This window comes from Paracoccidioides brasiliensis, assembly GCF_000150735.1.
Source record: "Paracoccidioides brasiliensis Pb18 unplaced genomic scaffold supercont2.13, whole genome shotgun sequence".
In the NCBI taxonomy this organism is placed as follows: domain Eukaryota; kingdom Fungi; phylum Ascomycota; class Eurotiomycetes; order Onygenales; family Ajellomycetaceae; genus Paracoccidioides; species Paracoccidioides brasiliensis.
Genome location: NW_011371370.1, coordinates 733,435 through 748,378, shown reverse-complemented (window position 1 = coordinate 748,378; position 14,944 = coordinate 733,435). Strand labels below are relative to the sequence as shown.

Below are 14,944 nucleotides of genomic sequence, written 5' to 3'. Positions count from 1 at the left end.
TTCTAATAGTTCACTCTTCAAGCACTCTGCACCTTTATCTTTTATATCGACACCGTGCTAAATGTTTCAAAGTAATATTAGTATCCGAATGTCTCCTGTCTGAGGATCACTCTTGACAGGCTACTGTAACGTACAGGGACTTGATATGACTATCCGGAAATTGATTGTACTTGGAGGTTCATGATTTCCAAAACAATGTCCCGTTGTTGGACAAAGCTGGGCTAAGACTGATGGAAAGTTGATGCGGCTAGATAAGGAATGATTTCCCGCACTCCAGAGAGAGGCAGTAAGACTTTCTCTGGTCAAGAAAGCCATGATATACCCAAAGAATATGAGTTCGTTGGGGTTGTTTCTTCAATTTCTGTCCCTCGTGGCAGCACAGGCTAGCTTGTTGTATGATCCCGCAAGATTCCCTAATATCCCAAGCTATGGGCCACAGGTAAACATAGGAAGACCTTGCCTTACAACCTGCTAATCGAGGGTGCAACATAGCTGACATTAGCTGGTAGCCCAACCCTCCGTATATGGTGGATAATCAATACAATTATTTCAAAGTTGCACCAGATAGAGGTAAGTGCCTAACCTCAGACTATTGCTCATGGCGCACCCTACTTTTGAATTTGATATTAACCTCGTGCTAGGAGAACAAAATGGACCAGTATGGCTCGAGTCTGGTAGTTTCGAGACCTATATGTTAAACTCTGGGCACTCGAAACAACATAACGACACCTCTGTTGATGCCCCTGGAAACTTAAAAAAAATTGTTGGAAGTGCTTCAAACACTACTGCTGCTAGTAGCTACTGGTTGCCGAAGCTCGCCCCGTTAGGAGTGGCAAGTACACTCTCATTCACCACTGATATTCCTTCTGGGCTAATCTAACTTTTATAGCAACCTCTTGCGGGAGCTGGGTACAAGTTCTATCGAGATGTTGTGGAGTATGGTGCTGATAATACGGGTGAGACAGATGCCACAGAGGCAATAAATGCAGCAATTGGAGATGGCAAGCGGTGTGGATTAGAATGTGGGAATACCTTTGTACAAGGAGCTATAATTTATTTCCCGGTAAGCAGGTTCCATTTCTGTAATGCAGATTAGTTTTTTAAATTAATATCTGTCATTATCCAGCCTGGAACATACAAAATCTGCCGGCCTGTCATTCAGTTATACTATACACAGTTCATTGGTGATGCTCTGAACCCACCCACAATCAAAGGGTGTGATACCTTCCAAGGGATTGCTCTTTTTGATACAGATCCATATATCCCTGGTGGAAATGGCCAAAATTGGTATATCAACCAAAATCAGTTCTTCCGTCAGATTCGTAATTTTATCTTTGACTTAACAGAGATGCCCTTGACAACAGATGATCATGATCAGCCACTTGTGCCAACAGGTATTCATTGGCAGGTCTCCCAGGCCTGCTCATTGCAGAATCTTGTGTTCAACATGCCAGAGGCAACTGATGATAACAAAGTCACTCATGTAGGCATTTTCATGGAGAATGGTAGTGGTGGATTTGTCTCTGACTTGGAGTTCAATGGGGGAAATATTGGCTGGCGTGCTGGTAAGAAGAAAAACCTTGTGAGCTTGTATATTAGCTATTTCAATGTGTCAGTGCTAACGGATCTCTTTGATAGGCTCTCAGCAGTATACAGCAATGAATCTCAAATTCAATGGCTGCCTTACTGCAGTTCAGATGATTTGGTCCTGGGGCTTTAATTGGCAGCGTATTGAGGTTGATGGTGGAGCCATTGCTTTCAACATTAGTGGCAGAGGGGGTAGCACAGGCCAAGGCATAGGCTCTGTCTCCATCATTGGTACGTCTGGAACAAATTCTATATGTTCAAACCTGAGCTAACTTCCGCAGACTCTCGGATCTCCAACTGTCCTATTGCTATCTTGACCAACACTCGGAAGGATGGGGTCAATGGCTCTCCCAACATTGTCATTGACAATTTGGCAATGTATAATGTTGAGACAACAGTGCAGAGTGATAATGGTGATGTAATTCTTAAAGGCACTGACTTTGTTAAACTTTGGGCGATTGGACGTCGCTACAATGGATACAATGGAACTTACACTGCAGGTGAAGTTGATGCACCTAGAAAGGGGTCAGGCTTGCTGAACATAAATGGCAAGCTCTTCTATCAACCTCGCCCTCAGTATGAAGACCTCAGGTTGGATCAATTTCTCATTGCCACAGAACATGGCTGCATGAATGATGGCACTGGGGATAATACAGCAGATATTAATTCTTTTCTTGAGAAAGCCAACAGAGGTGGCAAGGTTGCTTATTTTCCAGCAGGCATCTACAGAGTTGGTGGCACTGTACTTATCCCAACAGGTTCTAGAGTGCAAGGTGCGAGTTGGTCACAAATACAGGGGGCTGGAGTCTATTTCAATGACCTTCACAATCCACGCGTGGTTGTACAGGTTGGTGAGAGAGGTGATGTGGGTTCTATGGAGATAGTTGATATGATGTTCACTACTCAAGGAGCTACAGCTGGTGCGATAGTTCTTGAATGGAATGTGCATCAAGATCGCCAAGGATCTGGTAAGTCACATCCATAATTTTATTTTTATTATCCCTTTTTCAACTGCAACTAAGAATATGAGTGAACAGCTGCTATGTGGGACTCTCATGTGCGTGTTGGGGGATCTCTTGGTACAGATCTGGATGTCAAAACCTGCCCAAAGTTTGAATTTAGGGATGCATGTATTTGTGCTTCTCTTCTATTCCATGTCACACCACAGGCCTCAGGCTATTTTGAGAATGTATGGATATGGTTGGCAGACCAGTAAGTCAAGTCCCTTTTAACAACGGTGATGGTGAGTGGCTATGAAGCAGAGCGAATTACAGCTGATTTCGAAATCTGATCAGTGACAATGACATGAGTGTTTATGACTCGCCTGACAAGTTGTCAAATCAAATTAGCCTATATGCTGCCCGTGGAACACTGATAGAGTCCGAAGGACCCTCTTGGTTCTATGGCACCGGTTCTGAACACACTGTCATGTACCAGTATCAACTCTACGGAGCAAAAAATGTGAGCGGCCGGCGAAGTACAAATACTTAAGCTTTGCACAATTTTAATTATTTTTCATAGATATACCTTGGTCATATTCAAACAGAGACCCCATATTATCAGCCAGTTCCAATAGCACCTTTGCCATTTGTCCCTGGCAAGGAGTTCCCTGGTGATCCATCTTTTGAGAAGTGCAAGACTATTGGCTGTCAAGCAGCTTGGGGCCTGCGCATTATCAACTCAAAGAGTATAACACTGCATAGTTCAGGATTATACAGCTTTTTCCAGGAGTATTATCAAGACTGTGTTCCAACACATAATTGCCAAGAGCGTTCTCTTGAAGTTAGAGGTAGCAAGGGTGTTGCTCTCTTCAACATTTTCACAGTTGGCATGGTGGAAATTGGAACTGGTATCAAGTGAGGAACATTTCCTGGGATAACATAGGCACAGAAGAGTTGCTAATCTTGTGTTCATAGCCATGGTGCGGTTCTCCAAAATGACTCAAATCAAAGGTTTGTATGATATGTTTTGACGTCTTTCCCTTGTTGAACTTACTCACTAATTCATGAGCACCTCAATCTCAGTGGATTTACTACGGAGGTTAGCGTTTGGCTTCCTTTGTCAGGAGACGATGAATATGACATTGTTTATGTCGGACCTGAAGTGTATGAGAAGCCCTCAGTTACATGTCCTGCTGATTGCATTCTGGTGTTTCCAACTAGTTCACTCTCTTCACGAACAACCATTGATCCTGGTAACTATACAACTTCTCTTGAGTATGGACACCGCGGCACAACAATTATAAGTGGGCGAGAAGTACCCACATTCTACACAACAGTTACAACAATCACATTGGCTATAGACCCAATCATCACAGATGGAATGCCCTACTCAAACATCAATATTACTAAAGGACAGACAAGTGCTGTTCTCACTGTCCTGCCTAGTGTTGATATTCCACCTGTTCCTGTTCCCATGCCAGATGGAGAAGGAAAGACAACCACTCGCAATGTCACAGTTCCACCATGGCCAGATATCACCAGAGGGCCACCTGAGAGCTGGAGTGATCCTAATGCCTCCCCTACAGAGGGCACCAGAGAAGGAGTTTATCACACTCCTTTTGTGACCACTGTTGTAGCCACTCGTCCAACAGTCTCAACCATTTCATTTTCATCAACTGTCAGTCCAATTGTGGTTGAGTGTCCCCCTAACTCAAAAGTTCCTTTCAATACTCCAAAGACAACACCTACAATTAACTGTAGAAAACCCACAACAGTGTCTATTGGCTTCACTTGTCCAGCAACCAAAGTTGTCACATTTATTGGTTCTTCTACTGGAGTTTTTACAGTTGACTGCACTGTCTCAACAACATTCACCAAGTCAGAAGAAACAATTACACCAAGCCCCACGAATAAACCGGTAGGGGTTTTTAAAATAGTTATTGATCCTAGTTAATTACTATGTGATGCTGACCATAAGCTGCAACAGACAACTACTCAGCCACTACCAGTGTGGTCAACATGGCCACCTAGAGTAATCACGCCGATTGAGGAAGAGGTAAAGAAGCCAGAACCAGGTAAAACACCTTGCAAACTCTGGTTTTTCTCTGTAAGTCTTAGTCAAAAATAAAAAATTATAACTTTGTCTAGAACTTCTTGATTGACTATAGCAGTTCTGTCTGAACAGAGAAAAAGGTGAAACCAGAGGTTTACGCTGGATTCTCCCACCTGGCATATACCCACCGTAAGTATCGTGTTCCAGCATACCCCTCAATTGTAAAGAGCGGTACATTAACATGATTTATCCCCAAATGTAGGGGCCCTCCACCTCCACGTGCAATAAATCTTCCATCATGGACAATAAAATCTCCGCTTCCACCTTGGCCCCCAATCACGTAAGATCCTTCCTGAGCCCAGCCCTTTCAAATCCCAGAGGTTCAGCATTAACTGACTTACACTTAGTGTTGGGCGAGATAATATCATAACATACCCCCAGAAGGAGCCCACTAAGTGTGAGAAAAAATCAGCATCAATTTGTGCAACAACTGTTTTCAAGGCAACAACCACTAGAGGGACAATCACCTCTACATCCTCATCCACCAGTTCCACTTGTGATACAATTTACGGCTGTTCAGCATCAGATTGGGATACAACAACAACTAGAACAAAACCAGATAACTGCCCGTCGCCAACAGCCAAACCAGGGCAGGCTGCTGCACGGCCCCCTATACCACCATGGGGATGCCCTGCAAATGCCCTCGTGTATCCATCAGACATGGATGACGTGCGACATATTCGTGAGCTTCTCGCTAAATACAAAGACAAATATGTGGAGGTCAAGTCAGAGGCGCTTCATTTCACAGTATTCTTTTGGGTTCCTTACTTGGACCAAGAGACCATGAATACCTTGGTAGAATCTGTATGGGCACCTATAAGAGTTGAAATGCATGAGAGTTAAAACTGATCTAGTTGCTTAGCCCGATGTTGCAGATGCGTTTTATTACGAACACAGGCCTGATAATGATGGTATTCTGACTGATCTGCGCGGCAGAGTCAGAGACATAAGTTACAATGTCGATGCCATCAAATCTCACGGTCAGGGAGGTGTCAATCACTCGAATGACAGTGTGGTGGCTCAAGGCAATGGTAATGTGGATCAACTCATGCCATCAGCTCTGATAGCACGAGAGAGCAATTATATTTGGGATCTCTCACAGATCTCCATGCCGAGAGGCATGATTTGGAAGGACCCTTACAGTGCTACATTAAGTGCCAATGGTCAGTTTATGTTCCATTATGATAGAATCTCAGGAGACGATCAGTATATATATATAATGGACGAAGACGAAATCTCGGAAACCCACCCTGTAAGATCCCATTTTCTAGCATGATACTCTTCGTCTTTTAATGGTTACATTTTCCTGACTACAAACTGACTAAGGTTCAATGTGTGTAGGAAATGACACATCATAATGACATTGAATATTTGCGGCCGGATGATCGATACAGTGATCCAGGGCCAGCTCGACCTGATGTGGAGCACGGAACTGGGGTAGCTTCCAAAGTTATAGGGCGGAATTTGGGTTCATGCCAGAGGTGTACACTCATTGTTTCATCTTTATTCGAAGGAGTTGATGAGCAAGATGAGAGTGTGACTCTGGCACGATACTTGGACCAAGTGAGAGGTGTCATTGATGATGTTTTACTAAAAAACCGCATGGGCAAGGCAGTCATTAACATAAGCGCAAATTTCGATCCAACTGTGGGGGTTGTCTTCATACGGGAGCTGCGTAAGTATCCATGATTCCCTTGTGTCTCGTCGTGTTTTCCCAATCCACCATTTAATTCCTCCTGTTATTTTGAGGTTATCAAGACAACTAGTCCACCACCGCTTTCTCTACCTCTGCTAACACTTATTCAAATACTGGGTGCACCTCATAGATAAGCTCCTCGTTGAGCTAGACGGTCTGAATGTTGCTATAGTTGTCTCAGCTTCCAATCGTGCTGACGAATCACCTGAAATCGATCGTTATCCTGCTTTATTTGCCAAACCTGGAAGTGATCTTTACATACCAAATCTGATCGTTGTGGGAGCAACAGACGCACATGGCCACATCACGGATTTCAGCCAATACGCTGACTGGATGACCACTTTTGCTCCTGGAGATAACATTTGGATTCCTCTAGGTGACATGGACTACATGACATCCAGTGGAACATCATATTGTTAGTTTGCCATTCCCCTCTAATAGCCACCAAGCTACAATACAGAAATCCTGCGGATAAAAAATAGTAACAATGTTTTCAAACCCTAGCTGCCCCCTTCGTGTCTGGTTTAATAGGATACTTTCGGTCACTTCCATCCCCTTGGGTAAACCAGCTAAAGGACCCTGGCAGTGTCAAAAAGATGATCAAGCTTTTTCACCGTCGCATTGTCGTCAGTAATGAACCGATAAATGTCCATAAGATGAAACCCATCATCTGGAATGGTCAGTTTGGAGAGTATTCCTGTTTATCTGACTATCGAACCGTCGAGCAATGGGATCCCAGAGGTTATTGCCCAAGAATCAAACTGGACCTTCATGAGGAGACGAATGATGGAGAAACGGTGGCGCCTTGCCGTTATGATTCCGTAGTACTTGATAATTCACTGAAGCGGTTTGATGGGTCTTATTGTCCCCGTCTTCCCAAGACTGGCCCAAGTGGTCATACTGTTAGCTTCACCAGTAATGGCAGAGTGAAGCCATCACCCACATGTGCATCTGGAACTGGTTGTGGTGGCCGCCTATGCACAGGCTTCTTCTGTTCTACCATGCCGACAGGAGTGCCCCCGGACCGCCATGATCCAAAAGACCCAAATGCAAGCAGTCGGGTGCCGACAACCACCAAGCCCAGTGACCCAGAACCGACATGCGGCGACAAATGCAAGTTGGACAAGGGAAACCGATGTTCGTGTGGTGAGAATGGATGTGATGATCAATCACCTAGCTGCTGTGCCAATGCCAGCTGCCCCTATTGTGAGTGTGGTGAGAATGGTTGTACCCCCAGCTCACCTTGGTGCTGTGGAAATGATTCGTGTGAGTGGTCAAGGACAGGTGGTGGTGGAGGGAACAATCCTCGCCCAAAACCAAGGACTGGTTTTGTCTTGATTTCTGTGTCTAATGTCGAGAATCCCGCTCCACCACATATTCATCATTATTGGGAACTCTGGTCAGCCACACCGTCAAAAAATGTTGACATGTGTAAAGATGACCCTCTTGTGAAAGAAAAAACGGACGACATAGCAGGGGCGTTCCCGCCCTCACTTGGACCATTTACTGCAAATGGGGTTACATGCAAATATATTGGCAACAAGAAGAATGCTGGTAAGCTGGAATGTGATACTAATGTGTCCAAAACTTCATGCAAGGCTGTGGATCCAATTAAGAAATACGAATGTACCCTAGAAAACCCGATAAAATATCTCACTGTCAGCTGTGAGTGGGAGGCACAAGAATTGCCCTAACCACGAGGAATAGAATGCGCACACCTGGGCGGGATGAATAGACAATGTTGAGTTTACCTGGAGAATAATTGTCCGGGGAAGGAGAGCAGAGAAAAGGTGAAATTGCTTTCCATATTTATTCTTGTATTTATAAGGAGATTGGTATACTCTTTGGGCATGGTTAATATCTATCACCCTATCGTCGCGCATCCAAAGCTTGTAGCACTCACTTGTCAATTCAGAGAGGATTTGATTTGCTATAACTATCTTCTACACTATGAAGAGTGGGACGAAATCTTTATCATATCAGATATAATATATGCCCAATAACAATGATTCCCCTAGGGTTTGAGAGTCATCTTGAATTTGTAGTGCAATCACACCTTGATGATCTTCCAGTGCATCTTCATCTAAAAGTCTTCATTATTTGTGTCACAGGTTTTTGCTGCAGCGTGATTGCTCTGATTTTGACCTCATTAGATACATGCTTCTGTACTTTTAACTTTTCTTTCTGAGCTAAACGAGCTTGTGGTTATTACATGGTTTAGTTAGTCGAAAGTTAAATTCTAAGTGGCGGGATTAACTAGTTAGTTACGTTAGTTAATATAGTAAACTAACGTTAACTAGTTTTAACTTAGTTATATGATTTGAAGCTTTATACAAATAAAGCTCATATTTTGAAAATCTTGAGCATCTTTTTTATTCATAAAAACTATTATGATCTATTTTACAGTAGTTAACTAGCTAAATGAATTTCATATTTATAACAATAGTCATATAATTTGCATTCTTCTAGAAGAGGAATTCAGCTATTGCAAGTTCAATATTCATATTACTGTATAATGTGTATACTGTAGAGTAAAATCACATGCATTGAGTGATGACAGATGTTGAGTAGTAGCTGACTGTTTTAATATTCATCACAATGTCAAATTTCACTTTTCACAGCTACTTGTAAACCAATTGAATTTGTATCTTTTGGTCGGGGAACAAAGAGATCACGGCCAATATTGATGTCATCCTCTGACGTATCTTTGAGTTCGAGTTCAAAACGCTTGAAAAGTGAAGCAATGGTTATAAGAAGTGTTGTCTGTGCTAGCCTGACAAAATGATAATAGAGTCAGCCAGCCATCATTAACTCAGTCGTCAAACCAATTAACTTCATCATTTGCGGACAGCCTTCTGACGAACCTTTGCCCCACGCATCGGCGGGAACCTTTGCCAAATGATACCAGGTACCGCTGTAGCCGTTTTCGTTCCTTTGGATCCAACCAGCGTTCAGGAATAAACTTGTATGAGTCCGGGAACATTGCCTCATGGTGGTGCATCAAAACCGATGTCATTCCAACCGACGTCTGGTTGTTAAAAGCGTAATAAGCAACGCCTCATCCAACACACCCAGGAGAAATCAAAGCTGGAATACTTACGCTTGGCGGTATACTGAACGTTTTGTACTGAATTGCCTCGCTGCGTGATTTCCTTTGAAGCCTGGTGCTCACTCCGTATGACAATCTGGAAAAAAGCTCTTAGAAATGGACCTCTTGACATCTAGCAACCAATTTTCCTACCGTAATCCCTCAAGAATCACCGAGGTCTATCATAAACAGTTAGTTAGCGAACCGTGGGTTGATTTTATAGTTAGTTACATCCCATAGGTGACAAACCAGGTATGGAAGTTTCTCTAGCTCTTGAGCTTTCACATCAGTGTCCCAGTCCAGCATGCGAAGTTCATCTTGAAGGCTTCGAAGTTTTTCTGGATTTGCGAGAAGGTAGTATGTGATTCCCGTTAACGTGTTCGCTGTAGTTTCGATTCCCGCCGCCATCGTTGATCGAACTTCTTGAAGAAGTCGGTCATGTGATTTCTCTTCGACAGTCAACCTAGAGTCAAGCACTTGATCGATCAACGTATATCCTCTTAACAAACCCCCTTCCATGCCCAAGGCTCCTGTCGCTCTCACTTGGTGTATTTCGTCAATTATTTGGCAGCATCGCTCTCTCAATATAAGGAACAGTTCCAAACCAGGGTCCAAAAAAATGGCCCACGACTGTGGGACACGCTTTAACAACGGCAATATCCAAGTTAACTGCCGTGATACCATCACCATTGTTGATAGAGATTTCAGTGTCCGTGCCCAGTGTGGAAGCCATTCAGTCGCATCCAGGCACTGATAGTTCTCATCCAGTACATACGAGGTGATAAGGTCCGTTCCTAAACATATATATCCAAGTGACAATGGCACGTTCTTACCCAGAACTTGGAACTCTTCAATGCGTCCACATAGTTTATCAGCAAGCCGGTGAATGAGATCTTCATGTTGCGCTACCCTTCGACTGGAAAAGAACGGGTTCATTGCACCTCTACGAAGACGGTGCAAGTGGTGACTTTCCGTCCCAAAAGCAGACAGTGGAAAGTCAAACGGTTCCAGGTAATACTTGTTCTTATCAAGCGGAGCGCTGTATGCATATAGCATACTGTAATAGTCTGGATCATCTATGTGCAATTCGTACGGGCTGACTCGGACGATTGGCCCTGTTAAAGAATATGCCATATTAGGTTTCGTTCCCGCCATCTACACGGCTACTAGGCTATACAAGAATGCACTAACCATACTTGAGATGCATTTCCTTTATTCTGAAAGTATACTGGCCCTTAAGAACCGCATCGTAATAAAACTCATACCACAATGTTGCAGCAGCTAGTTTTGGTCCAGGAAATTTCGACAAGGGGGAAATGAATAATCGATACACCAGCCCGATGATAACGTATATTGTGACGAATAGGCAGGTTGCAACGAGGACCTCAGAAGTTGTCTTCAACGATGCCCATTTTTCCAAAAAATCCCGCAGTTGTTTGTAACCATGTCCGGAAGTATCGTAAAGCATGTCGTCTGCTCGAAGAAGGGAGATATTATTTAAAGCAATACAAACTAGGGTACCAATGAAGGATTTGGGGATACTTCAGCAACTCTTCAAGCCCTCATGTATATTAAGAATCTGGGGGGTAAATGATAAGGTTTTGATACACTATTGAAATTGCAGAAGGGAGCATCATAGGAATTCGCATCCTCAACAGGTTCGTGATACACCTTATTTCAAGTTGGCTGCTTGCTAAAACTTAAAAGGCCCTTCTCAGTACACCAACTGTGGAAATCGGGTCACAGAGTCCAAGGGACCCAAGAATTAGCGGAAAAGTGATCTGGATAGTACTTTTTGGAGATTAAAGTGGACAAGACCTTCTAACGTTCGGAAACCGCCAGGTCAGTTTTCATATCTCCATTTCGGCACGTTTATCATAGCCATTTGATATTCAGGCTTTAGGATGCTTCCGGTATGGTCGCAATAGTTTCGCACAATATCGGAGCACCCTGCCGCAAGATAAATTCGCTTCATCACAGCTGAACAGAAGAACAGCATTGCGAATGGACGCTAACGTCAGATGAAAAGGGAGGTTGGGTAGCTACATCGGTAACTAGCACAGATCAATGCCACGAGGGCCACAAGTCTTTGGTCAAATGACTGTCAACTCCGGCTCATATCTTTCGAAGAATCCAAAGTCAAATATCGTGTGCGATCGCGAAAATGTTTACCTCGACATCCAGTAAAAGTCGGCGGACCAAAATTGAATCGCATGTGCCGAACATGTAAAAATGAGGGGCATGGCTTTGCAAAGATCAGTTTGTTACACTAGCTACGTGTATCTTTTTGCGTGCAGCGGTAGTTATACTGAATCCAGCCACAAAAGATATCCCAGTCCTTGCAGGAGAAAGGTACTTTATATGCCGCGATGCCTAAGTTGGGGGTATATGGCCGCACTAAAACAATCTGAACAGTCTGAACATTGTGTTAACTTGTGAATTTTTCAACTGAGCTGTCAGTTCACCAAAACTTCCTGATATTGCTGCAGGTGTTACTCGACAGTGAATGAGCCACACACAGCAAATAAAGGTGGGGCTCTGAAATCTCGATTGTCATAGTCACATATTTACCAAGATGATCCCAACTAAAAGTCGTGCGAAGCCCGATGACAGGGATGATAACAACTTCCCGTCAATCATTCAGGAATATCACACCAGATCGAAGGCCAGGAGGGTAACTGCCCCTTGGGTGTGGCTTTTCTGCTTGCATGTATGTCACTCCGTAAACTGCTGCACAATGAGGTTGGCTGGTTGTGCAGAGTTGTTAGATGGAAGTCCGCGGGTTTATCCTGAATCTTTTTAAAGTGGAAACCAGACAAGTGGAAGCGCCGTTGAAAATTCTTCTAGCAGTGGTCTTGGCATCTGGCTGTGTATGGATCGGAATAAACAAGTTTACTTAGTTAACTGCTAGTTAACTAGTTGGAGCCGCAGCGACGGCGCTATCTCGTCCATGTTGCGTCGAGTGAGGGACTTGTCCATATAACCACGGAGTTCTCGATAACATCTACCGCACGAGAATTTACATATTCTCAGTATTTGGGAGATTAAATTAAAAATTTTCATACAATTATTCTCACTAAGAAGTTGGTTGGCTCTCCTCAGCTGGAAGTAAGTTAACTAACTAATCTACTGTTAAGGTGCCGCCAAATTTAAAAGGACAACTCGAAGAAAAAAGACTGACTCACTGATTGGTTGGAGAAATGGGGAGAGAAACCATACACGCACACACACACGGACTCTACAAGCTCCCGGAATTATAGTTCAGAACAGTTTGTGGTAAACACGAACCCAAATGGGAGAGTTGCGAATCCTCTCTTGAACACGATTATGCTCCTCCCAGTCGATTTCGCGGCGTCCAGAATCAACATCGATCTGGCTAATCTTCAGCCAGCCTTGTCCCTTCCAGAAATAACCACAGACCCAAAAGCACAGAACAATCGGGGCCGCCAGGTATGACTTGAAGAAAGCCTCTGCATTCCGAGGAGCAACCGCGACGTAGAACTACAACACAGGCACATTAACAATAAAATCCTGTTTGGAAAGGGGACCGTCGCTCCAGGGCTAAAAGGAGTGTTAACAAACCTGTGCAATAAGAACAATTACAACTAGAGCCAGACCGAACCACGATCCCCAAACACCCCAAGCAGCTGTGAATGGAAGTTCAGCAACGGAGTGGCCGTGGTAAGCCCAGGCAGCGCGGAAGCGAATGTGCGCGAAGCAGATCTGACGATGTGGTTAGTCGCCCATTTATGCATACCTGCTGTACCCTAGGTACCCAGGTAGGTAGATGAAGTATTCGGAACAGCCATTTTGGAGGGTGAACTTACACTTCCCCATGTAAACAGTGCAGCAAGACCGGAGAGAGCAAGGAGCCAGGCAAAGATATCCTCACCCTTGGCGGTCAAATTGATATAGGCTAGGGCGCCGAAGATAATAATGGTAACTGTTGATACCAAAGGTCTGCCGGCACGATCAACGTAGGCAAAAAGCTTAGGGGCATACCCTTGCTCAGCCAGAGCTGTCAGGGTTCGGGAACCACCATAGACACTTGAATTTCCAATGGACAAAACGGAAATTAGGATAACCACGTTCATGAAGCTGTCAAACCCGTCAAGTCCAGCATCCTTGGCAGCAATGACAAACGGAGAGGCTTTCACATCAATATAGCCACTTCCGAGCAACCGAGGATCATCATGGCGGACGAGGAGACCGACAAAGAAGAGAGCGAGGATATAAAACAACGTGATACGCCAAAAGACCTGCTTCACTGCGGAAGGCAAAGATTTAACAGGTGTTTTGGATTCTGCCGCAGCGAGACCGACCAACTCTGTTCCAGAGAAAGCAAAAGCTGCAGTAACGAAGACGGCGCAGAAGCCCTTGAAGCCACCAGCGAATGCGCCAGGGTTATACCAAAGCCGGGCTCCCCAGTACTTCGAATAAAGGCCCCTCTCAGGTCCACCACCGCAGACACAAATCAGGGCGATGATCATGAAGATGATGATAGCAGCAAGCTTTAGACAACTGCTCCAAAATTCCTCCTCTCCGTAGCCGAGGACGCCGAAGACATTTATGAGAATAATAGCAACCAGGAAAAGCGTGATCCAGACTCCTATACTGACATCAACTTGCCAGTATCCGATAGTCATGGCTGCAACAGTAAGTTCGAGGGGTAAAACAATCGCCCATTGGAAAACGTAATTCCAACCCATGGCAAAGCCCCATGATGGATCAATGAACCGCGTGGAATAGGTATAGAAACCTCCAGAGATTGGGTACATGATCGCCAGTTCGCCAAGAGCGTACACAACGTTGAACATCATCTGCGAAAGTTGTTAACAGCAAAAAAGCGACTGCAGTGGCTCACTGCGCATGTAGCGTCATTGGTGGATAGCTGAACCCGACACAATAACTTACCACACCAATAATGGCGAAATCGATCAGTACCGAAGCTGGTCCGCCAGTGGACAGCGAACCTCCAGAGCCCACGAACAAACCAGCGCCAATGCTGCCACCAATCGCAATCATATGCAAATGTCGACTCTTCAGGGTCTGGTTCAATTGGTTGTGCTTGTCTGCGAGGGTCCTCCTTTTGAACGACTCAGACGTACATCCCATGCGTGTCCAGAAACTCAACTGAGCCTGGCCTTCGACCGTCCCTTCATGGACAGGAGCGCTGGTGATTTCATCGTAGGCTGGCAAGGGGGCAGCGGGAGGGTCCGCCTTGAAACCCTTTTCTTTGTCGTCTTTTTCCATTGGCTTCAGACAAGTGGCACGGTGGTAGGAGGAAAGTAAGAAAAGTTAGAAAAGATAGAAAAAATAGAGGTGCCGCGAGTGCCAAGACTCTGCACAAATGCTTTGCACGGACTGCGAAGATATATATATACTGGCAAAAGGAGGATGACCACCCGTGGGGGAGGCGAGGGAGGGCGAGACGGAGCTGACTAACGGCAGCAACGGCGACAAGCTAAACAGGGAAATTGACGTTTTCGAGGTTGCAGTCGGACCAAGAACAAAACTCG

The 14,944-nt window shown here is 44.6% G+C and overlaps 3 protein-coding genes across 3 annotated transcripts; 1 reads left to right on the top strand and 2 right to left on the bottom strand.

Annotated features, from left to right (window-relative positions):
• Positions 1-313: 313 nt before the first annotated feature.
• PADG_08053 (uncharacterized protein) lies at positions 314-8,031 on the top strand (the record flags this gene model as incomplete). The annotated part of the gene is made up of 20 exons (XM_010764998.1): positions 314-439; positions 510-570; positions 642-829; positions 890-1,063; positions 1,127-1,565; positions 1,639-1,818; positions 1,869-2,555; positions 2,625-2,799; positions 2,883-3,048; positions 3,109-3,443; positions 3,504-3,539; positions 3,612-4,446; positions 4,516-4,635; positions 4,700-4,770; positions 4,844-4,921; positions 4,989-5,445; positions 5,504-5,893; positions 5,983-6,316; positions 6,468-6,752; positions 6,842-8,031. The coding sequence occupies 20 exons, from the start codon at positions 314-316 to the stop codon at positions 8,029-8,031; spliced, it is 6,327 nt and encodes a 2,108-aa protein (XP_010763300.1).
• Positions 8,032-8,938: 907 nt separating this feature from the next.
• PADG_08052 (uncharacterized protein) lies at positions 8,939-10,893 on the bottom strand (the record flags this gene model as incomplete). Its single annotated transcript, XM_010764997.1, has 6 exons — positions 8,939-9,110; positions 9,202-9,365; positions 9,438-9,522; positions 9,579-9,604; positions 9,675-10,540; positions 10,617-10,893. The coding sequence occupies 6 exons, from the start codon at positions 10,891-10,893 to the stop codon at positions 8,939-8,941; spliced, it is 1,590 nt and encodes a 529-aa protein (XP_010763299.1).
• Positions 10,894-12,686: 1,793 nt separating this feature from the next.
• On the bottom strand, positions 12,687-14,678 carry PADG_08051 (uncharacterized protein; the record flags this gene model as incomplete). Its single annotated transcript, XM_010765077.1, has 4 exons — positions 12,687-12,926; positions 13,008-13,148; positions 13,253-14,245; positions 14,340-14,678. 4 exons carry the CDS (start codon positions 14,676-14,678, stop codon positions 12,687-12,689), a joined length of 1,713 nt encoding a protein of 570 aa, XP_010763379.1.
• Positions 14,679-14,944: the final 266 nt, after the last annotated feature.